The 22,804-nt window shown below is 54.3% G+C and overlaps 1 protein-coding gene across 1 annotated transcript in view; it reads left to right on the top strand.

Moving 5' to 3' along the window:
• Ttc21a (tetratricopeptide repeat domain 21A) overlaps positions 1-22,306 on the top strand; it is a 32,707-nt gene extending 10,401 nt beyond the window's left edge. Inside the window, exons 8-29 of the mRNA XM_055601807.1 lie at positions 105-203; positions 1,230-1,422; positions 5,808-5,905; positions 6,021-6,221; positions 7,082-7,211; positions 8,830-8,987; positions 9,170-9,385; positions 11,349-11,587; positions 12,495-12,567; positions 12,658-12,768; positions 13,005-13,143; positions 13,271-13,377; positions 16,046-16,234; positions 16,877-16,987; positions 17,460-17,541; positions 18,697-18,847; positions 19,061-19,222; positions 19,319-19,511; positions 19,600-19,824; positions 20,233-20,353; positions 20,487-20,554; positions 20,635-22,306. Coding sequence (XP_055457782.1) covers positions 105-203; positions 1,230-1,422; positions 5,808-5,905; positions 6,021-6,221; positions 7,082-7,211; positions 8,830-8,987; positions 9,170-9,385; positions 11,349-11,587; positions 12,495-12,567; positions 12,658-12,768; positions 13,005-13,143; positions 13,271-13,377; positions 16,046-16,234; positions 16,877-16,987; positions 17,460-17,541; positions 18,697-18,847; positions 19,061-19,222; positions 19,319-19,511; positions 19,600-19,824; positions 20,233-20,353; positions 20,487-20,554; positions 20,635-20,712 — 3,144 coding nt within the window. The 3' untranslated portion in view covers positions 20,713-22,306. The remainder of the gene's footprint in view (positions 1-104; positions 204-1,229; positions 1,423-5,807; positions 5,906-6,020; positions 6,222-7,081; positions 7,212-8,829; positions 8,988-9,169; positions 9,386-11,348; positions 11,588-12,494; positions 12,568-12,657; positions 12,769-13,004; positions 13,144-13,270; positions 13,378-16,045; positions 16,235-16,876; positions 16,988-17,459; positions 17,542-18,696; positions 18,848-19,060; positions 19,223-19,318; positions 19,512-19,599; positions 19,825-20,232; positions 20,354-20,486; positions 20,555-20,634) is intronic.
• Positions 22,307-22,804: the final 498 nt, after the last annotated feature.

Genomic DNA, 22,804 nt, shown 5'->3' on the forward strand with positions numbered 1-22,804 from the left:
ACACACACACACACACACACACACACACACCATACACACACACATACACACACACACACACACACACAAACCCGCACACACACGCACTTCTGTTGTCCCTGCAGGCTACTGACCGTGTCAGGAACCTCATCAAGGCACTAGAGACCCGGGAACCCCTGAATCCAAGCCTCCACCTCAAGAAGATCATTGTGGTCAGCAGGCTGGTAAGGAGGTGGCCATTTCTGACCTTCTCTCACCCCTTCCCCACCCCTGGGAAGGCCTGGGCCTCCCTTTGTGCTCTGGGCACCCAGCCCCTGCCCCTGTCCTGCCGCTCAAGCCTGGACCTTTGGCTGGGCAGCACGTGCTGCAGCCTTTGCCTCTCTCCAGCTGATCGCAGTGACATGTGGCCACGTGTCCTCCCCCAGGCGCCCCTAGGAGGCGCTACAGTGACCAGGGAGATGGGGTCTGAAGGGCTTTAGAGCTGTGGCCCTACTGGAGGAGAAGGTACCGCTGCATCTGCTAGGCAGAACCGCACCACCCTGACCCAGCACCCATATTCTTCTGGAGGTAGTAACCACAATCCGCATGGGCCTCTGACATCGAAGGGCCAAACAGAGCAAGCAAGGTTGCTTGCCTTCACTCCCAAGCAAGGTTCACAGAAAAAACTAAGGCCACACTGGGCGTCAGGGACCAGAACACAGTTACTAGGTGACATGGGGTCACTGCCCCCTCCATGTGTGTGTCTGAGTTTCTCAGCATTGTCCTCATGTAGCCTGGGACATGGCTCACGGCAGCCACTTCACATTAACAGACTCAAATAGCTTTCCAACAGGCTTTAGCTAAAAGCAAACAAAAGCAAAACACTTCCTGGTAGGAAGCTAAGAGTGGGAATGTGCACTTGTGGTCCCAGCACTTCAGATGCAGAGGTAAGAGGATAGAGAGTTCAAGGCCAGCCTCAGATACATGGCAAGTTCAAGGCCAGCCTGGGCTACAGGAGATTCTGTCACAGAAACAAAACAGCTTGTTGATAACCACTAAAATCAGTTACTGTGGCCCACAGAGGGTGTATCCAGAAGACCCTATGGCTAGAGGCAGGTTCCTGGGGACATGGGTAGCTAGCTGCCCACACCCAGCTTCCTAGAGGTCCCAGGAACCTCCTGGGCTCTGCTGAAGTGCCCCCCATTTCTGACGTGGCTTCACCCCAGCAGGTTGGGCTGACTAGACTGTTTCCCTGTGTCCACTCTTGGCAGTGTGGGAGGCACCAGGCCATCCAGCGCCTTGTGAGCGGCTTCCTGGAGCGCATCTTCATGACCGCACCCGCCTGTGCCCTTGTGGCCACGGAGCTTGGCTACCTCTTCATCCTGCAGCAGCAAGTGAAGGAAGCAAGTCTGTGGTACAGGGAGGCCATGAAGCTGGAGGAGAACAGGCTGTCTGCCTTGGCAGGTCTCCGAAGGCCGGGCAGGGCAGGGTGGCAGCCAGCAGGGTCCCTCCAGAGTGTGTGTGTGAGTTTAGGGGGCGCTGCACACGAGGTCTCCCTGTGAACCTGCCAGTATGACGGAAGGCCCAGGACTAATGGGGACACCATCCAACCCACACTGACCCATGCACCCCCCACATCCTACATCACAGAAAGACTCGTGGTCCGGGGCTCATGCTGGTGGCCCTGCCCCATCTCCACCCCCGCAGGCCAGAAGTGGAGACGTCCTCCTCCACCCCTCACACACACGCAGCCTCTGTGTGCACACCCTCTGCGGGGTTTCCTTCCTGTCTAGCCTGGTAACTTCCTTTGTCCTCTGTGTAAGTGCAAAACACCTTTCCAGAAGCCCTACTTTTTCTTTTAAATTGGCACATATTAACCTTTTCCGAACAGTCTTGCTATGGCCCCTTCACAGTAGAAGCTCCATTTTTCAGTTGATAGGTTTTTTGGTTTTTGCTTTTTCAGACAGGCTTTTACCTGTGTCACCCTTGAACCAGCTGTCTTTCTGCTTCTGCCTTCTAAATGCTGGAATTACCAGCATGTACCAATGCACCCAGGGTTCATGTGTTTGTTTGTTGGTTTTGGAGACCAGGTCTCCTGTATCCCAGGCTTGCCTGGAATTGACTGTGTAGCCAAGGGTAGCACTGAACTTCTGATATCCCTGCCTCTACTGTCAAGTGCTAGAATCCCAGGTGTGTGCCACCTACCCTGTTTACATGGTGCTGGGGTCACAGGTGTGTGCCACCTGCCCTGTTTAGAGGGTTCTAGGATCCCAGGTGTGTGCCACCTGCTCTGTTTACATGGTGCTGGGTGGTTGTTGTGGTTTTTTTGTTTGGTTGGTTTGGTTTGGTTTTTGAGACAGGGTTTCTCTGTATGGCCCTGGCTGTCCTGGAACTCACTCTGTACACCAGGCTGGCCTTGAACTCAGTGGTCTGAAAGGCCTCCACCACCACATCTGGCTGATGCTAGATTTTGAATCCAGGGCTTTGTACATGGTGAACAAGCACTCTACGAATTAATCGACATCACCAGCCCCCTTTTCCTTTTATTCCCAACCAGCATCCTTGCCCTTTTCTATACCTTCTTTAAACAGCCAACTCTAATTTGCATGTGTTCTGAAGATCACTGTCTCCTGGGGCCGAGGAAGCTGAGTGCTGAGGTCCCTTTTCTGAGCTCCGGTCTCTGAGATACAGTGTAGTTGCTAGAGCAGTTAGAGCTTTCTGTTCATGTTAGGCTGGCCTTCCCACCCAGGAAAATCTATTTCTTTATTTTAATAGAGAGAGATCTTCTGTGGCACAGCTGACCTCAATCCTATACACCTGTAAAGGTCTTGACCAGACCCTCTCCTGCCTCTAAATGTTGGCATTATTTGTTAATGTGTGTGTCTGCCCAGGGGCATGTGTGCAAGCCATGGCACACGTATGGAGATCAGAGGGCAGCCTTGATTCTCTTCTTCCCCTTTATGTGGATCCATGGAATCAAACTCAGGTCACCAGGCCTACACGACAAGCTCCTTTACCTGCTGAGTGCTCTTGCCAGCCCTGCAGGCACTCTTAAAAGATGACTCCAGGCTGGATGTGGTGGTGCCCAGCCTTAATCCCAGCCGTCAGGAGGCAGAGGTATGCAGATCTCTGAGAGTTCAAGGCCAGCCTACATAGAGAACTCTAGAACAGCCAGTTCTGTAGCCACTACTACAATAAACAACAAACAAACATAAGAGATGACTCCATTGCAACCATGAGAAAAGAGAAGGGTGCCTTTAGCAAACCAGAAACTACAAGACCCTCAGAGGCAAACAGTATCAACACGTTGAGACTGCAAGTTTGTCTAGAAACCTGTGAGCCAGCATGGCAGCGACGAACCAGCTCAAGCCCAAAGCTGGGTGTGGGCCATGCCTGTCATGGCTGGGTGTGGGCCATGCCCGTCATGGCAGCACTCTGAAGCCTGAGGCAGGGTTCTGAGTTCAGGGTTACCCACCCCACATGGAACCTGTCTCAGAGGACAGCAGAGCCCCAGAGAAGCTAGAAACCCAAGCCCCAGGGCATCCGAGGCTGAGAGTCCACATCCAGGAAGTGGATTGTGAGAACATTCCTGTCAGAAACCAGGACCAAGGCCACCCTTACCGAAAACTGAAGAAAGGAGAGTGTGGCCCCAGAGGACGCCAGCACAACTGTGGCTGTGGAGGACAGAGTCTGGGCACTGCTCACCACACAGGCAAATCCTGTCCGGGCACTGTTCACCACACAGGCACATCCCCTGAGGCACTCACCCTTCCTTTCCAGCTTCCTTACTTCAGGGGGAGCCCCAGCAGGCAGCCAGAGGAAAGCGACCTGGTGGAAAGTCTGCCCATGCAAATCTTAGCAAGGGCAAGCTCAGCCCTTCACTTCCACGCGGGATTCCCAGCTCAGCTGAGCCGGAGGGCAGGTCAGGGGGAGATGCTGGCTTAGCTTCGCTGTGCAGCAACCAGTCTCTGAGCTTCTTGTGCAAGCAGTGTGCAGGGTGGGGTTGTCCAGTGGGTCATGCAAATCAAGGGGCCTTCGGGGAGCAGAGTTAAGCCCCAGAGAGCCTGGGACTTGTCTGTCATTGAAGATTCTATTATGGCCAAGAGTAAAGGGCACAGTCAGCTGGTATGGTGGTGCTTGCCTGTCACCCCAGCGTGTAAGAGTGGAGGCAGGAGGATCATGAGTTCAAGATCATCCCCTGCTACATGGAGGCCAGCCTAGCCTACACGGGACACAGTCTTGAAAATAATAACAATTAAAAACAAGTTAGTTACCCAAGTATACAAAAAGAAACAGGCAGACACAGTTGAGTGTTTTCCTAATCATTCAATCCCGAGGGCCACTACCACCATAAAAGAAAATCACCCCAAAAGAAAAGTGAGGGTGGGGGTGGCTAGAGAGACTCCTCAGAGGTTAAGAGCAGTGGTTGCTCTTCCAGAGGTCCCGAGTTCAATTTTCAGCAACCACATGGTGGCTCACAACCATCTATAGTGAGATCTGGTGCCCTCTTCTGGTGTGCAGGCAGAACACTGTTTACATAATGAATAAATCTTTAAGAAAAGAAAAGTCAGGGGGAGATGGCTACGAATAGGAAATTCACAATCTAATTAAAAAGTCACTAACTTAAAAATATGAAAATATGTTCCTTCCCCTACTAATCAAGAGAGTGTGGTTAGAAGTCATTCTTTCTTTTTTCTTTTGCCATTGTGTGTGTACATTGTGTGATGTGGTGTGGTGTGTGCATGTGTGAGAGAGAGGGAGAGACAGACACACAGAGAGAGACAGAGAAAGAGAGACCGAGAGACAGGCAGACAAACAGACACACACAGAGACAGACAGATACACAGACAGAGAGAGAGCAGATGCCCACAGAGGTCAGCAGAGGGCATCGGATGCCCTGGAGCTGGAGTTGCAGGCGGTTGTAGCCCTCGGTTGCTGTCCCAGCTGAGCCCTCTCCAGCCCCTCCTTTCACATTTTACACTGGTAAAGACTGAGATGTGTCTGAGGCTGTAAGGGAGGATATGCTTAGCTCCTTAGTGGGTCAGCAGGACGGCTGCGTAGGTAAATAGCCTCCAGCCAGCCCGATGGCCCAGTTCTGTCTCCAGTCTCCAGGACCCACCTCAGAGAGAAGCAACTCCTCTTGGTTGCCTAGTGACCTCCACGTGTACAACAGGGCAGACAAGAGAATGTGCAGGCACACATACAATTTTGTCTGTCACCATGCTGGGAGTTGAACCCAGAGCTTCATGCATGCTGTACCCTGAACCCCTAAATGTAGATCTTTGAGTTACATATTGCTGTGTGTGCTTTTGTTTGTTTACTTTTTGAGACACACGGTACCCCGCTAGCTATGTGTGCACTAATTACAAATACGTAGAAAAATGTTTGCAGGGCCGGGTATGGTGGTGCACGCCTGTAATCCCAGCACTTGAGAGGCAGAGGCAGGTGGATCTCTCTGAGTTCGAGGCCAGCTTTACCTACACAGCAAATCTAGGACAGCCAGTAGTACACAGAGAAACCCTGTCTCAAAAAACCCAAATGCATGAATGCATGAATGAATGAATGAATGAATGAATGAATGAATGAATGAATGAAAAATGTTTGAAGGGTTAACCCCCAAGTTGTGAATGGCGGTTATCACTGGAGCCATTGTTAAAGCTGATACATGAAGGAAGGATCATCGTCTCTCTGTTTTAGCTCTCCGCCACGGCCCTTCAGTTTGTGAGGATGTGAGAATGCGGCCTGGGGTCCCTCCCTTCCCTGGCTTTGTCCCGCCCCTGGGCCCCTGGGGCTGCAGGGCTGCTGGCTGGCTGTGCTGCCTGCTGAGCTGTGTTCTCCCCCATCCACAGGGAGCATCTGGTGCCAGATCTCACAGGGCCAGCTGGACGAGGCTGCCCACCAGCTTGAGTTCCTCAAGGAGGTGCAGCAGTCCCTTGGGAAGTCTGAGGTCAGAGCTAATGGGCAAGGATGGCTGTCCTGCAGAGGGCAGCCAGAGTGGCCCACCGTACTTCGAGGGCCAGCCTGGGCTCCCGGACCAGCCTCACCCCGAGCCTCTTGCACAGGTGCTGGTTTTCCTGCAAGCCCTCGTGGCAGCTAAGAAGCAAAAGCTGGAGCAGGAGGCCACCGCGCTCCTGAAGGAGGCCGTGGAGCTGCACTTTTCCGGCATGCAGGGCCTGGCCCTGAGCCCCGAGTACTTCGAAAAGCTGGACCCCCTATTTCTGGTCTGCATTGCCAAAGAGTATCTGAACTTCTGTCCCAAGCAGGTAAGGGGAGCCCATCTTGTTGGCACGGGCCTGAAGTATAGGTGTGGGTAGTGCCCACAAGGACAGAGGCACCAGGGCAGACAGAGCAGTGGGCAAGCAGTCAGGAGCCTGGTGTTCCTCTGGGGCTTGTCCCTTTGTTGTTCTGTTTTTGAGATGGGGTTTCCTGTAGCCCCACTGGCCTCTAACCTGCTACACAGCCAGGAATAGCCTTGAACTCCTGATCCTTCTGCCCTGCAGCCAGCCTACGGGGCGCTGCAGATGAAAGTCAGTGCTTTGGCTAAGCAGGGGCTCTGCCCAGCGAGGGGCAGCCCAACCCCAGGGCTTTCCAAGCTATAGACGCCTCAGAGGCTGTTCTAGCAGAGTTGCCTGTCCCAGGGGAGGCCGAAGCCTGGCTCTCACATGCTCCCAGGCCTTTCTGAAGACATGGCTCAGGGACCATGTGTGGGTTGGGCATCATGCGGGCCACCCACCTGTCTGTGTCCTTACATGAAGGATAGTCCCAGCACTGAGGAGGGAGAGGAAGGAGGAGCAGGCGTTCAAGATGGTCCTTGGCTGCATAGGGAATTCAAGGCCGTCACAGGTGACATGAGACCCTGTCTCAGGGGAGATTTTTTATAATTTATTTAATTTTATTTTATGCACATTAGTGTGATGGTGTCAGATCCCTTTAAATTGGCATTACAGACAGTTGTGAGCTGCCATGTGGGCACTGGGAATGGAACCCAGGTCCGTTGGAAGAGCAGAGAGTGCTCTTAACCACTGAGCCATCTCTCCAGCCCTGGAAATTGTTTTTAGAATGAGGAGGAGGAGGTAGGAGAGAATAAGGCGAACTGCAGATTTATCCCCTGGGCTTCCCACAGCCCCGGTCACCCGGCCAGCTCGTTTCTCCACTCCTTAAACAAGTGGCGATGATCCTGAGCCCTGTGGTGAAGGTGGCCCCTGCCATGACGGACCCGCTGTATGTGATGGCTCAGGTCAAGTTCCTCTCAGGTGAGCCGTGAGTCCTAGCAGTCACCTACGGGACTTCTGCCCTATGGTTCTGTCCAAAGGCTTCTACCGGGATCCTTCTATGCCTGTGTGTGTGGCATACACACACACCTGTGTACACACGTACACGCCATGTACGAACATCACAGGGCACCGCTATGGAGGAAGCCAGGAAGGACACGTGGGATAAGCAGAGCACTTCGGCGAGGCCCTGAGTGGGAGGCCCACAAAGGGTCGCTGAGGCCACAGCCAGGTCTGCCAGCCTTTCCTGTGTCACGGCTCAGGCACCAGAGAGAAGGGAAGACTATTCCACGGGTGCCCATCTGACACACGCCCTCACCTGACGCGTACCCTAACCCATCTCCTTGCCTGCAGCACTGACTATTTTTGAGTCTCCGGTTGGCACAGCCTTGGGTGGTCTCACTCATCTGCGGGCTCCTAAGTCTCCATCCTCAAGGCTCTCTGTGCCAGGCTTACTCATAGCTTTAGGTCTCCTGGGTCCAAGGCCAGGACCCAGAAGGACTGTCCCAGAGGTGCTGGCACAGGTTTGGGACCAAAGCTAGGTCTCCAAATGCTTAGGTTGCCATGGTGACTGCCTCCTATTTCCACAGCACACGAGAAAAGATGAGGGAGTTTGGGACCCAAAAGAGGTGTAGCCTCCAGATGGCACCTCCAGGTGCCAGGCTCCAGGTGGCAGCTGTGGAGAGGCTATAGAGGGAGGAAGGGCCCCTCCTCACCCATGACGCCCTCACTGACACTGCCACTGTCAACCCAGGACCGCCAGCCTGGCTTTACACAGGCCCCCAAGTCTCCCTGTGCCAGGAGTTCAGACCTCCATTGCCCTGGGTTTAAATGAAGACCTTGTCTCACAGCACAAGCAGCATCAAGGCCCAAGCACATACAGTGCCCACTTAGCATGCTTGAGGTCCTGGGTTTGAGTGCCAGCACCACCAAAATAAAGATAAAACACGAGGATCAGAAGACCACCTTACAGGGTCAGGCAGATAGTGAGTCAGGTCAGACTTTGTTGTTGCTGTTTTCTTACTTTGTTTTGTTTTCTGAGACAGGGTTTCTCTGTGTAGCCTTGGCTGTCTGGAATAACTGTGTAGACCAGGCTGGCCTCAAATACACAGAGATTCTGCTGCCTCTGCCTTCCGAGTTCGGAGTGGGGGTTAGGGGAATCAAAGGCATGTGCCACCATGCCCGGCCCAAGTTAGACTTTCTAACTGGCCTTGCAGGGCAGAGAAATTAAAGTGCTTTAATTTAATTAAAGTGCCATCAGTCATTAAAGTGCTTTCCTTTCAAGCACAGGTACCTGAGTTTAATCCCAGGTGTAGTACTAGTGTCAGAGGGGCAGAGATGGGCAGATGGAACCCTGCGGCTTGCTGGCTGGCCAGCCTGGCCTGCTTGGTAAGCTCCCAGTCAGAGAGACCCTGCCTCAGCACAAGGTGAAAAGCTCCTGAGGAATGACTCTGGGTGTTAAGCTCTGGCATGCACTAGCATGCCGGTACACACACCGGCACATGCTGTGAAATCCATTCTCCTCTGCTTCTTGGGTCGGGCTCGGGGGCAGCGTGCTCCTGGAGATGCCTGGATGCAGACGTCGGTTCTGTGTTCCTAGGAGAGCTGGAAAATGCCCAAAGCAGCCTGCAGCGCTGCCTGGAGCTGGACCCCACTTTCGTGGACGCCCACCTCCTCATGTCCCAGATCTATCTGGCCCAGGGAAACTTCGTCATGTGCTCCCATTGCTTAGAGCTGGGTGTCAGCCACAACTTCCAGGTGGGCACTCTTCACACTCCGGGGCCCACCCAGCTCTGTACCCACTTCTGGACCATTGCGGGGACTGGGGAGAGCATCCCCCAGGCCCTCTGCTGAACCACAGGCGGTGCTGGCTCACTGGCTCCCTCTGCTGGAGAAGCCACAGAGGTGAGCTAGACCCTGCTCTGCTCTGCCGCTCCTAGGTCCGAGACCACCCCCTCTACCACTTCATCAAAGCCAGGGCCCTCAACAAGACCGGCAACTACGACGAGGCCATAAAGACCCTGAAAATGATCATGAAGTTGCCCACCTCGAAGATGGAAGAGAGCAGGAAGTGCCGAAGCCCCTCTATTCGGCCCAGCGAGCGGGCGTCCATCCTGCTGGAGCTCGTAGAGGCCCTCCGACTGAACGGGGAACTGGTGAGATACACCGCCGTGCTTGGGGCCAGGGCTCAGTGGATAAAGTGCTTGCTGTGAAGGCCCGAGGACCAGGGTTCAAACAGCCAGGACCTACAGTTCACCTGAGAGTTTTAGGTTCAGTGAGAGACCTACCTCAGTAAATAAAGCGGAGAACAATTAAGGAAGATATTTGAGACCTACCTCTTCCCCCGCATACAAACCAGGCACGAGCACCTGCACACGCATGCCTCCACCCGCCAATGGGAACACGATTGTACACATGCATGCACACCACACAAGAGAGACACAACAGGGAGAGAGGCTTTGCGTCCCTCCCTTGGGCTAGGACATGCTGAAGGCCCCATGAGGTCAGCCTGGGAGCCAAGCTCTGTGCCTGATGTTTACTTGGGCTGTGGTTTGAACCCTTTTGTTTGTTGGTTTGGTTTGGTTTGGTTTGGTTTGGTTTGGTTTGGTTGAGTCAGGGTCTCACTGTGTATGATTGGCTGGCCTGGAACTCACTGTATAGACCAGGCTGGCCTCAAACTCACAGAGATCCTCCTGCCTCTGCAAGAAGCAAGAGGCAAGAGCCAGACTTGGAGGAGCTGGAGTCTGTGTGATGCCCTGGCCTCCCTAGCCTTGCCAACTCACGGAACGGGCTCTGTCTTGGATCATCTCTGTGACCAGGGTCCGTAGCCTCCACCTGTGATGAGCCTGAGGAAGCCAGGACTGAGGAGATGGCTCAGTTGTAAAGTGCCTGCTGTGCAGGTGTGAGGACATAAGTTTGCTCCTTGAGGCAGGGGGGAGGTAGCATGGGGACACACACCTTTCACCCCGTTCTGGAGAGACAGACACAGGGCTCTCCTGGAGTTTCAGGTTAGTGTGGCCTGCAGGCTAGTCAGGACTACGCAGCGAAACACCGTCTTTAAATGCCTATATATGTATATGTATTTATATGCATATATGTGTGTGTGTGTGTGTGTGTGTGTGTGTGTGTGTGTGTGTGTGCTAAAGAGATGACTCAGCGGTTAAGAGCACTGGCTACTCTTGCAGAGGACCTGGTTTCAATTCTCAGCATCATCACTGTAGATGGCAACTATCTGTAACTCCATTTCCAGAGGGTCTAATTCTCTCTTCACGCTGCTGAAGGCATGAGGCATGTACACACACACACACACACACACACACACAGAGAGAGAGAGAGAGAGAGACATACATCATACATGGAATAAAAATAAATATTTCTTTTTTTTTTTTTTTCTCCTTTTTTCCTTGGCTGTTCTGGACTCACTCTGTAGACCAGGCTGGCTTCCAACCCACAGAAATCCACCTGCCTCTGCTTCCCTGAGTGCTGGGATTACAGGTGTCGCCACCATACCTAGGTAATATTTCCTAAAAAAAAAAAAAAAAAAAAAAAAACAAGCCAGACAGTATTTGGTTGTTTGATTTGGTTTTTTGTTTGTTTTCACTTTTAAAATATTAACTTATTTTACATGTATGTGTGTGTGTTCGTTGGTGTACACGTGTCACCCTGTGCACATGTGGAGGTCAGAGGTCAGAGGACATGCATGGAGGTCAGAGAACAGATCACGGCAGCTGGCTCCCTCCTTCCACCATACTGGTCCTGTGGATTGAGTCACGTTGTTGGCCGGCAGCAGCATCCTTGCCTGCTGGACCATCTCCTCAGCCCCCCCAGCTCTCAGATGTTAGGCTTGCACGTGTGCATCGTCACGACTGGCCTCCCAGCCAGGCTCCTGGGGGAGGGGGAGGCTGTTCCTGTTAGAGAAGGCACAATGGCGAGAGCAGTGTCTGTGAGTTCTAAGGACCAGTCCACAGCTGCTCTGCAGGTGGCTGGAAGCCATGTTGGCTCAGGAGCAGCAGGGCCAGCCCCTGGGCTCAACCCATGGGAGGGTAAGGTGGCATAAATATGCTTGGGTCTGTAATAGAGGGCACCAAAGAGAGGGTCTGTTTGGTCCCCTCGTTGTAGCATGAGGCCACCAAGATCATGCAGGATGCCATCAACGAGTTCAGCGGCACGCCGGAAGAGATGCGCATCACGGTCGCCAACGTGGACCTGGCTCTGAGCAAAGGCAACGTGGACCTGGCGCTGAGCATGCTGAGAGGCATCACACCCAAGCAGCCGTGCTACACGGAAGCCAAGGAGAAGATGGCCAGCATCTACCTGCACAGCCGCAAGGACGTACGTCTCTACATCAGCTGCTACATGTAAGCTCTACTGCAGCACCGTTCCCCTGGCTGCCGCGGAGGGCCGCCCCAGGCTGTGTGCCTTCGGCTGGGACTCCAGAGGGCATCCCCAGAGGGCCTTAGACCAAGGCGGGAACACCGAGGTCTCCCTGCGCACGGGTGAGGCTGCCGCCTGCCCTGCGGGGCCTACCTTCTGGTGGGAGGACCTAGGCCTGGATCCCAGCTCTAACATGAGAAGAATGGGGAGCACACAATCCCACTCTGGCCCCTCGCTCTGCCTTTCCTGGAAAGTGCAGGGCCTCAGGAATGAGCAGTGGGGGGTAGGTGAGGAAGAAGAGTGGTGTGGCAGATGGAGGCTCCATCCCTCTGTCCCCTACGGTTTGGTGTTGGGACATCAGTGGCCCTTCCCAGACCCTTTCTCTGGGAAAAACTAGGTAGTTTGGTGGTTGGGGAACTGGGAGTGTACAGACTGATCAACGGGGTAGGGTGTCCAGACTGGACTTCCGGGGGAGCAGCGTGGGGCTGGAGTGGAATGCAGTGGCCACGTGCTTGCAGGTGTGTTCCGGGCTCCACCCTGGCATCTCAGGGGAAGGATAAGCGGCTGGGGATGTAGCCCGGTTATGGAGTACTTGCTCAGCATGCACAAAGCCCTGTGTCCAGCCTTCAGTGTGACCCAAACCTGGCGGGGCAGCCCGAGACTGTAATCCCAGTGCTTGGCCCCTGGGTCAGAAAACAACCAAACCCAAACAAAGAAACACAGAAACAGCGTGACTGCACATGGAGTGGCCCCAGCCATAGCCCGGAGGGCAGGGGAGAGCCTGGCCAAGATGGCTCTCAGTGCTCCCCAGGGTTCCCATGACTCAAGGACGATGACGGATGGACAGGAGCCGGGCCTAGGCCTGAAAGAGGTGGTTGATTTCTCCTGCAGGGAGCTTTGTGAACATCTGCCCGGCCCCCACAGCAGCCTGCTGCTGGGTGACGCTTTCATGAACATTCAGGAGGTGAGTGAGGGAGCCGTCCTGCCTTGCTAGCCGAGATCACGTCTCCAGTGGGCGAGAAGGAAAATCACCCTGCCCATACTCTCCCACTAGCCTGAGAAGGCCCTGGAGGTGTACGACGAGGCCTACCGGAAGAACCCTCACGACGCCTCCTTGGTCAGCAGGATCGGGCAAGCCTACGTGAAGACCCACCAGTACGCAAAGGTGAGGCTGCCCCGAGGGAGGCCAGCCACACAGGAAAGGACCTAGAAAGTCCAGGAGCAGGGGGTCTAGATAGGAAGAGACAGTGTTTTCACACAGCTTCCTGCAGCCCTGCCTGCTCCCGTCCGAGGCCTGAGGCCTGCTGCGGGTGGGCATGGGGCATTCATCTTGGGCATCTGTCTGTGAGCTGAAGGGACATGGCACATTAGCCACCCCTGAGAGCCCGCATTTGCACTAAGGCCATTAATTACTATGAGGCTGCCCAGAAGATCAGTGGGCAGGACTTCCTGTGCTGCGAGCTGGCTGAGCTGCTCCTGAAGCTGAAGAAATACCACAAAGCAGAGAAGGTGCTGAAGCAGGCCTTGGAGCGGGACTCTGGTGAGGTGGCATTTGAACCCACTCCTACCTCTGGCCCCCATGGCCCTCCCACATTTATTGGGGACCTGAACCCAGCCCTCCCTATCAACCCATGGGCCAGACTGCACTGACTGGCATTTCCTTGCAGGGGCCAAGGACATCTCAGCCATGATGAGTGAGGTTAAGTGCTTGCTTTTGCTGGCAAGGGTTTACAAGAGCCATAAGAAAGAAGATGTGATGGAAACGCTGAACCAGGTAATTGACCAAGGCCTTTGTTTCTCCTGATGTCTGCGGAAAGAAAGAAGCTCGGCCCAGGGCCTGCCAGGGCGCAGGTCTTCCTTGAGACGGGCCTCACCGTCCCCAAGTGCTGAGATTCAAAGGGTGAACAGCCATGCCTTAGAGCTAGGCTTTTTTTTTTTCTAAGATTTGTTTATTGTATATGGGCGCTGTGTCTGCATTTTGCATACCAGAAGAGGGCATCATAGCCTGTGATATTGTGAGCTGCCATGTGGCTGCCGGGAATTGAACTCAGCACCCATGGAAGAACAACCATTACTCTTAATCACTGAGCCATTTCTCTCTGGTACCCTCTAGCTGGTTTTTTGAGACAGGGTCTTAGTGTGTTAACCAGGCTGGTTTCAGCTCATCATGTAGCCCAGGCTAGCCTGAAGGTAGTCCTCATATGTACTGAATGGTAGTATTTTAGGTTAGCATTCCTGTGTCTCCCTTCTCTGCTCTCTGACATTGTCACAGCAGTCCTTTGGGCTCACTGTGAAATTCCTATCTAATAGAAAAAGCTCAAAGACAAGAAGACTTAAGCCCAAAGCCAAGCGCAGGCATCCATGACTTAAAGTGGTCTAACCCAGAGTTCTAGAACTTTCAATACTGTGAAAGCAGTGTGCCTCCAGTAGGGACTGCACTTCCAGCTCCGAAAGTTTGCTTTTCCTGGACTGGAGATGTGGGACACTACACTGCCTTAGATGCTAGCAGCAGCGGTGAGCGACAGCTTCCCACTGGCTACTCCCTCTCAGGTCCGCCTGAGACCTACCTGAGGCCCACCTGAGACCCACCTGAGGCCCACCTGAGACCCACCTGAGGCCCACCTGAGGCCCACCTGAGGCCCACCTGAGACCCACCTGAGGCCCACCTGAGGCCCACCTGAGACCCACCTGAGGCCCACCTGAGACCCACCTGAGGCCCACCTGAGGCCCACCTGAGGCCCACCTGAGGTTCACCTGAGGCCCACCTGAGGCCCACCTGAGGCCCACCTGGCTCCATAGTGTGCCTGTTGCTAAGCTATGGTGCTCAGGGTTAGGGACATTCGAAAGGGTTTGTTGGCATTCCACCTGCACATGTGTGTGTGCACTACACGTGGCCTTGCACCTGGGGAGACCAGCACAGGGCATTAGATGTCTTGGCCCTGGTGGTTGTGAGCTGCCTACAGGGGTGCCGGGAGCCAAACTCAGGTCCTCTACAAAAGCAGTGTGTGCACTTACCTGCTCATCCATCTTCAGCCCGAAGTTTGCTTGACTGACTGATTTATGTTTGAGAGCTCACTGTGTAGTTCTGGCTGGCCTCGAACTTACTACATAGACCAGCGGTTCCCAACCTTTGGGTCACGACCCCTTTGAGAGTTAAATGACCCTTTCACGGGGTCACCTAAGACCATCAGAAAACAGATATATTTATATGATGATTCATAACAGTAGCAAAATTACAGTTATGAAGCAGCAGCAAAAACAATTTTATAGTTGGGGGTCGCCACAACATGAGGAACTGTATTAGAGGGTCAGCGTTAGAAAGGTTGAGAACCACTGAAATAGACTAAGCTGGCCTTGAACTCAGAGATAGATCTTCCTGTCTCTGCCTCCCAAGTTAAAGGAGTGGGCCAGCAGGCTTGGACCAATGCACCTTTTACTTGTATTCACCTTATTAAGGGTTTATCATAAGTCAGGGGATGAAACCAAGACCTGAAGTTGGCTGTGCCAACCGTCTCCTCTCCGTGCTGGGCCGCCCCTGATCCAAGAGCCCTTGGCCATTGCTGTCATGCTTTCCCCACTTTCCACCCACAAGTACAGGCTCCCACTTGTTCCCAGAATGCATTGTGTGGTTCTAGAGAGGGCCCCGTCCCCACTGACCACTTGAGGTGACTTCTCTTATTTACCATCCAATCCCTGCTCATCTCTTTGTCCTTGAGGAGCCCAGTGCTAGTTTGTACCCACTTTCTGCAACTTGGCTGTCTTCCCTGTTCCACACCGCATGCATTCATATGTGTGGATGTGTGAGGACCGTCTCAGGTTCTAGAGGGAGATAGATGCCGAGCAAACACGCCCATCCGCCCAGGGACAGAGTTTCACCGCTAGCATGCACACAGCACTCGGCTCTGTCCTCAGCACTACATAAACCAGGCCTGGTGGTGCAGGGTCAGAGGTTCAGCGTGCTTGATTATACAATGAGCTCCAGGCCAGCCTGTCTCAGACAGCAACAAATAGCCTACCCTCGCTGGGTATGGTGGTGCATGCCTTTCATCCCAGCTCTGGAGCCAGAGCAGGCAGATCTCCCTGAGTTTGAGGTCCACCTTGTCTATGTAACAAGTTCCATAGCAGCCAGAGCTACATAGTGAGACCTTGTCTCAAAAATAAAACACCACCAGTAACAAAAGCCCCAGCCTGCTTTGTGTACCTGTTGGGTGTTGCTCTAGACAGCCAAAGCAAATGAGACACAGAACCTCAGTGTGATGGAGAGTACAATGGTTGCTCCTCCCACAGGGCCAGGGCCAGCCTCCCCGCTGTGTGCTGAGGGAGTGGCCCAGATTTCCTCAAGGGACCTGTTCTGACAGAGCCAGCCTTGGAACAGGAGGCATTCCTGTGGCGTGACACAGGGGCTCGGGGTTTCTGACTCTAGCCTCATTGGTCCCTCCAAGGCCTTGGACCTCCAGTCCCGGATACTGAAGCGGGTTCCTCTGGAGCAACCCGAAATGATCCCCTTCCAGAAGCAGCTGGCAACCTCCATCTGCGTCCAGATTGGGGAGCACTATCTAACAGAGAAAGATTACAACAGCGCTGTGAAATCCTTTAAGGATGCCCTCTCCTACTCGCCTACAGACAACAAGGTGGGTGACCCTCGAAGTGACGGCTTGGGGGCTAGGAGGCAGCTCAGGTGACCAAGTATTTGCCTAGCATGCACAGAGCCCTGGGTTGAGTCCCCAGCACCACATACAACCTCTCATCTCAGCACTTGGGGGGTGGAGGTAGGTCATACTTGACTACGTAATGAGTTGGACGCCAGCCTGGGATACAGGGAACCCTGTCTCAAAGAGAGACCTAGGTATACTGTGTGAAAAAAAATAGCAAGGTAACTGCTCGCCCTTTGACAAATTCCTCAGTACCAGGTACTGCCTTGGAGACAGTGGGAGGGGCAAGAGTTTTGCCTACAGATTGCCTCAGGCAGGAAGGAAGTGAGAAGCGTGTAGGAGAGTCCGGGGCACAGAGGAGTTCTCCAGAGGAAGGAGCAGAGGCCAAAGATTGAGATTAGAGCGTTAGCAGGCCCTGAGCCAATCCGTCCCATTTGTAAAACCAACAGAATGGCAGGGAAACTGGGTGGGTGTGGAGGGCAGGAGTTATTCTCTGCCCTGGGCTCAGAGGCCTGAATAAGTGCAGGCTGATAGACCAGGCAGGGAGGGAAGTTGGAGTCAAAGGTGATTGACTGCAGAGCTTTTAGCTGGTTTGCTGTGTCTGGTCTGGTCTTGTCGTAGGTGGCGCTGGAGCTGGCTCATCTCTACTTGCTTCAGGGGCAGCTGGATTTGTGTGAACAGCACTGTAGCCCCCTCTTACAGACGGAGCAGACGCAGGAGCGAGCGGCCGTGGTAGGAGATGCCGTGCTGCGCACCTCCCCAGCAGCCCGACCCGATTTGGGCTGCTTCGTAATCGCTTACCCTCAGATGTCTCGCTAGCCCACCCTAAGGGGCTTAAGAGGCTTTCTGGCCCCGGCCTTCATGGGCAGGGATGGGCAGGCCAGCAGGGGGCAGGAGCAACCTCTGGGCCAAGCTGGGGGCGGGGCGTGGTTGAACCAACTTCAGGGGAAACCACACCCATGGTTAGGTGAAGGTCCGGTGCCTGGAAGCCTGTGAAATACCCTTCCCTGGTCAGGCTTTCTAGCTTGTCCAGTACCCACACCTTCTCTAGGGCCACCCCAGGCCCTCACTTCGCAGAGTCAGAAAGTAATGTGGCCACAGACTCTCTGAACTAGGGAGGCCACTGGGGAGTCTTTCTGCCATTGTTCTCTGACAGCAATGTTCGCCGCTGTCAGGAACACATAGCTCCAGCGTCTTCTGTTAGGTGCTGGCTGACCTGATGTTTAGAAAACAAAACTATGAAACGGCCATCAATCTCTACCGCCAAGTGTTGGAGAAAGCTCCAGGTAACTGGGACCAGCACAGTGCTTCCTGCTGGCCAGCTCGGCCAGGAGAAGGGCGGGCCTTCTCCCTCCTTCCTGGCTGGAAAGAGGAAGCCCCTTTCTTCCCAACTGTTCCCAGAGAGGCAGGAAACTGATAAAGACCCAGAACGTGGCAGCCCTTCCTGAGTCCAAGGGACCAGTTCCTGAACCCAGGCACTTGGCGCTGGAGCCAGGACAGCCTGTCTGTCCCCATATCACAGCCACTAGGACTCAGTCTCCTCTGTGGTCACGCCCACTCGAAAGACACAACATGTTCTCTCATGATTTGTAGCTGCACCCCTACTTGCTATTGAATGAAACAGCCACTTCAAGGGTCAAACCTAAAGCCTGAGGCAGAGGCCCAGCACAGCCACAGTGGGTCACGGCAGGGCCCGGCACAGCCACAGTGGGTCACAGCAGGGCCCAGCACTCACAGTTAGGAGCATAGTCTTAGAGCCAGGCTGCCTGGGTCTGAATCCCAGTATCACTTAGTTGTGTAATCTTTGAAAACCCACTCTCCTCCTTTATTCTCACTGTCAAATGATGACAGAGAGTATTCACCTATAGCTAAATCACAGGTAGAACACACAGCCAGGGACAGTTAACCACTGCTGTCACACTGTGTGTGTGAGAGAGAGAGACAGAGATACACACAGATCGAGACACAGAGAGACAGAGTGTGCCTAGAGATCAGGGAACGACACTGGGTATCCTCCTCTATCATCTTCATCCTTGTTCCCTTGAGACAAGATCTTTCTCTGAACTTGAACTTGGCAGACAGCCAGCTAGCCTCAGAAATCCTCTTATCTGTCCCCTCCAAAGTCTGTGGTTCAGAGACTCATGGCCATGCTCAAGGCCACGCCTTGCTTTTTAGCTGGGCCGTGGGGATTTGAACTCCTGTTTGTACAGCAAGTGCTTTACTGACCAAAGCATGTCCCCAGCCCTTGCTGTTGCTATTTTAAGCACCATATAATTTACTCTCGATTGCATATAGAATGTCACTGCTCAGCCTAAACAAATAGTGTCTTTTGGGGCCTGCTTAAGGTCCAGCGTTCCCTCCTTCCCCATCAGACTCGATCATACCAGCCTGACGGAGTTATTGGCCACTGCATGCTGGAGATTTTGGCTCTCTTATTTTAGACAATTTTTTGGTATTGAATAAGTTGATCGATCTGCTCCGACGGAGTGGCAAGCTTGAAGAGGCTCCTGCTTTCTTTGAACTGGCCAAGAAGGTGTCTAGTCGGGTGCCTTTGGAGCCAGGGTTTAACTACTGCCAAGGCATTTACAGCTGGTGAGTTAGGCTCCAGTAGATGGGGGTGGGGCAGAGGTGGAGTGGGAGGCTTCCCTGGGAGCTGCTCAGGAGAGAGGAGACAGAGAACAGCCTCCAGGACCAGGAGCCCTCAAAGCAGAAATCCAGCAGGGCAGCTTTGAGCCATGTTCCCTGAGTGCCCTGGCCTCACGAGGCCCCCTCACCGGCTCCTGGCATTCCTTTCACTCACGGCAGGCACATTGGACAGCCCAATGAGGCCTTGAAGTTTCTCAACAAAGCCCGGAAGGACAGCACTTGGGGCCAGACCGCCACCTTCCACATGGTCCAGATCTGTCTGAACCCCGACAATGAGATTGTGGGTGGCGAAGCCTTTGAGAGCCTGGTGGCCGATGGCAAGTAAGAGGGCTGGGGGCAGGGAGAGGCTTCGGCTGCCCGGGGGAGGCCAGGTGAGTGCCATGTAGCGGGCTGTCAGCACCGGCCCTGTGCTCACAGCTCGGCCAGCCGGAAGGAGTCCCAGCAGCACGGCGTGCGCACCGCGGAGAAGCTGCTTCGGGAGTTCTACCCGCACTCGGAATCTGGGCAGGCCCAGCTGCGGCTGCTGCAGAGCCTCTGCCTGCTGGCCACCAGGGAGAAGGCGAACGTGGAGGTGGCTCTGGGCGCCTTTATTGAGATGGCCCAGGATGAGGTACAAGGGCCTGGGGACACCTTCTGGTGGGCAGGGGTCAAGGTGGGGTGGCCACCAGAGTGCCCCAATGTCAGCCTCCCATGTGCAGAAGGACAGTGTCCCTGCCCTGCTGGCCATGGCGCAGGCCTACATGCTGCTGAAACAGGTCCCCAAGGCCCGCACGCAGTTGAAGCGTCTGGCCAAAGTCCCATGGGTGCTGGATGAGGCCGAAGACCTGGAAAAGAGTTGGCTTCTTCTGGCAGACATCTACTGCCAAAGCGGCAAATTTGACCTGGCCTCAGAGCTGCTGCACCGCTGCCTGCAGTACAACAAGGCAAGACCGCTGGCCTGAGGAGAGTCAGGGAAGCTGCGCAGGGAGACACAGCTGGGCTGGAACCCGAAGCCACAGGCCGAGGAGAAGCCAAGCCTGTGGGGGCCAGGCATAGCCAGCAGGAGAAGGGAACTGAATGCCTGAGAGAAGAGAGGTCGGTGGGCTTGAGGGACGGACGTGCAAGGATTAGCACCTGGCAGTCGGTAGAGGGGCATTATATGAAGGGGTTACGCCAGCTTCTGAGGAAAGGGTGGGTACACAGTTAACCTCCAAGAGGTTGAGGGTGCTCTTGGGGGTCCCTGTGTGCTTGGGGTCGATGCTGCTCACCGCCATCCTGTGCCCCTCCTGGTGCCACCCTGAAGGCCGTGGCAGCTGATGGCCAGGCAGAGGCACTCACTGGCTTTCCTGCAGTCTTGCTGCAGGGCCTATGAGTACATGGGCTTCATCATGGAGAAAGAGCAGTCCTACAAGGACGCGGCGACCAACTATGAGCTGGCCTGGAAGTACAGCCATCAGGCCAACCCTGCCATTGGTAAGGCCACAGGCCAAGGTCCACGGCGTAGGGGGCCTGTGCCCTGACCCTAGGACCCAAGTCCTGCTTCTTGGCAGTTGAGGGAGTCGGAGGGCTCCCTGGTCACCAGAGTGTGCTCCCTACCCCTGGACAGGTTTCAAACTGGCTTTCAACTACCTGAAAGACAAGAAATTTGTAGCTGCCATCGAAGTCTGTCACAGTGTAAGTCACGAACATGGGTGGGAGGTGCAGTGGATGGGCCCCCTGACTGAGTTCACACATCTGATCTATCTCTACACCAGGTCCTGAAGGAGCACCCCAACTACCCCAAGATCAGAGAGGAGATTTTGGAGAAAGCCCAAGGGTCCTTGAGGCCCTAGCTGAGGCTGGAGGGGCCTTGGACCAGTAGAAGCCATCAATCTATAAACATTTCATGGGGAGAGTAGGAAGCAGATCCGTAGAGAAAGAATTGGGAAAATGATGTATTCTCCCCATTTCCATATTGTCTGTGGTTTATTTGGATTCTTGCCTCATCTGGCCCTAGGGTGTCTGGAAGCTTTATGTTCTTAAGGCCTGAGTGGTAGTTTTGCCTGGGGAAGGAAGACAGCTGGCCAGCTGGCATAGCTGGGGCTTCCTGGGCCCTTCTCCTGGACACCACATTTGTTATGGCTCTTGACGAAACAGAGCAGAGAGATCTCCCTGGGAAGTAATGGACAGGAAAGCCCCCTATAGTCATTTCAACTGCCCCAAACTTGTCCCCAGCATCCCCAAACTAATAAAGCGACTGCTCATTCCTGCCACAATGCCCACTGTTCTGCCCCGAGCTCAGACAGGAGACCCAGCTGCAGAAGGGCTCCTGAGCTAAGGCGCTGTGCGAGGGGCAGCGGACTTTCAAGACCCACTGTCCTCTGTCCACATGGTCTGTCCCTACCCACCTCCCCCAAGCTGGACCTCACCCGTTTGGGACAAGCCGATTACCACTGAGCCCCATGCTGCCCTCCGGGTACCACCACACTTTAGGCCAACCAGCTCACCTCCCAGGACCCCATTTAATGCCAGAGGGGGCAGTCACCTAGTCAGGTGGTCCCTATTCAGGAGGCTAATGGTCATTTTAACTGGTAAGAGAGCTCACCTTTGCTGGGTTCCCAGTATGTTTCCTGTTCCTCGGGGTGGAATTAAGGGTCAGTCCAGCCTCAGGGGAAGGACCTCTGAACCAGGGGTCTGGAGGCCTGAGTTCTCACCATGTGCCTTCCCAAGCGCTTGTCCTTTCTGAGTTTCAGTGTCCCACTCTTGAGCAAGAAATTAGACTAGACCTGGGCAGAGCATGTTGAGGCAGCTGGTGGCCCACCTGCCTGCCTCCCATGCGCGAAGCCCTGGCTCTGCCGCCCAGCTCCACGAAAACCAGCTTTGTGGTGCACACCCGGAGTCCCAGCGCTTTGCACCAGGCCTAGGTCATGTTTTCTTATTGTCTGAGGTTACCTTGGGCTACATGAGACCATGTCTCAAAAAGAAAAAGACTCAGCTTCCCAAATCATGCCATGCTTTGCTGGTACTATCTGGAAAACACTTTCCTTATGGTACTGGGGTTGAAATGAGTGGCGCACGCTGCACCCCGACTACACTGTTCACCTTTGCCCTGTTTATAAATAGCACAACACATTTAGGCATTCGTAGGCGCTGCAGACAGGCGTGATATAACCCTACACACAGTCCCGGAGCTTGGGAAGCCCAGGGAGGGCGGCTGCAAGCCCGAAGCCAGCCTGGTTTGCACAGTGAGTTCCAGGCCAGCCAGCACTACAAAGCCAGATGTGGTCTCAAAAGGAAAGACTGGGTGGGGCTGGTGCGATGGCTCAGCAGGTGAAGGTTCCTGACCCAACTCTTGACCTGAGTTTACTCCCCGGGACCCACATGGTGGAAGAAGACAATCAGCTCCCACAAGCTGCCCTCTGAGCCCCACACATGAATTGTGTAAACTAGCGTGCATACACAAAATAAAAATGAAGAAAGAAAGCAGTCTCCAGGAGCGACCCAGCGTGGCAGAATGTAGATGGAGTTTTCAGGAAGCCACCGTGGGGGCAATTGCTTACTGTGCCTTGGGAAGTGGAGGCAGGAGGATCGACAGCGTTAGTCCACCCTGCACAGCAAAGCAAGTCCAGTGTGGGCTGGGCGAGACAGACTGTCTCAGAAAGGTGTGCGTGTGCGTGTGCGTATAATCCCATAATCCCAACACTCGGAAGGTAGAGGATTGGGAGTTCAAGGTCACCCTCAGCTACCCATCAAGAGAGTTATAGAAAGAACCTGGGTTGCCCGGATGGCTGAAAAGTCCTGTTTTTCCATTTTTCTCCCAGGGCCAGGGCTAGAACCAGGGCCTCTTGGCTGCCTGGCAGGTACTCCACTGTGGAGCTCCAGCCCTGGCCAGTCCCATCACACACACACACACACACACACACACACACACACACACACACACAC

The sequence above is a fragment of the Psammomys obesus genome, unplaced genomic scaffold (genome assembly GCF_907164565.1).
Source record: "Psammomys obesus unplaced genomic scaffold, mPsaObe1.curated_primary_1811, whole genome shotgun sequence".
Lineage (NCBI taxonomy): Eukaryota > Metazoa > Chordata > Mammalia > Rodentia > Muridae > Psammomys > Psammomys obesus.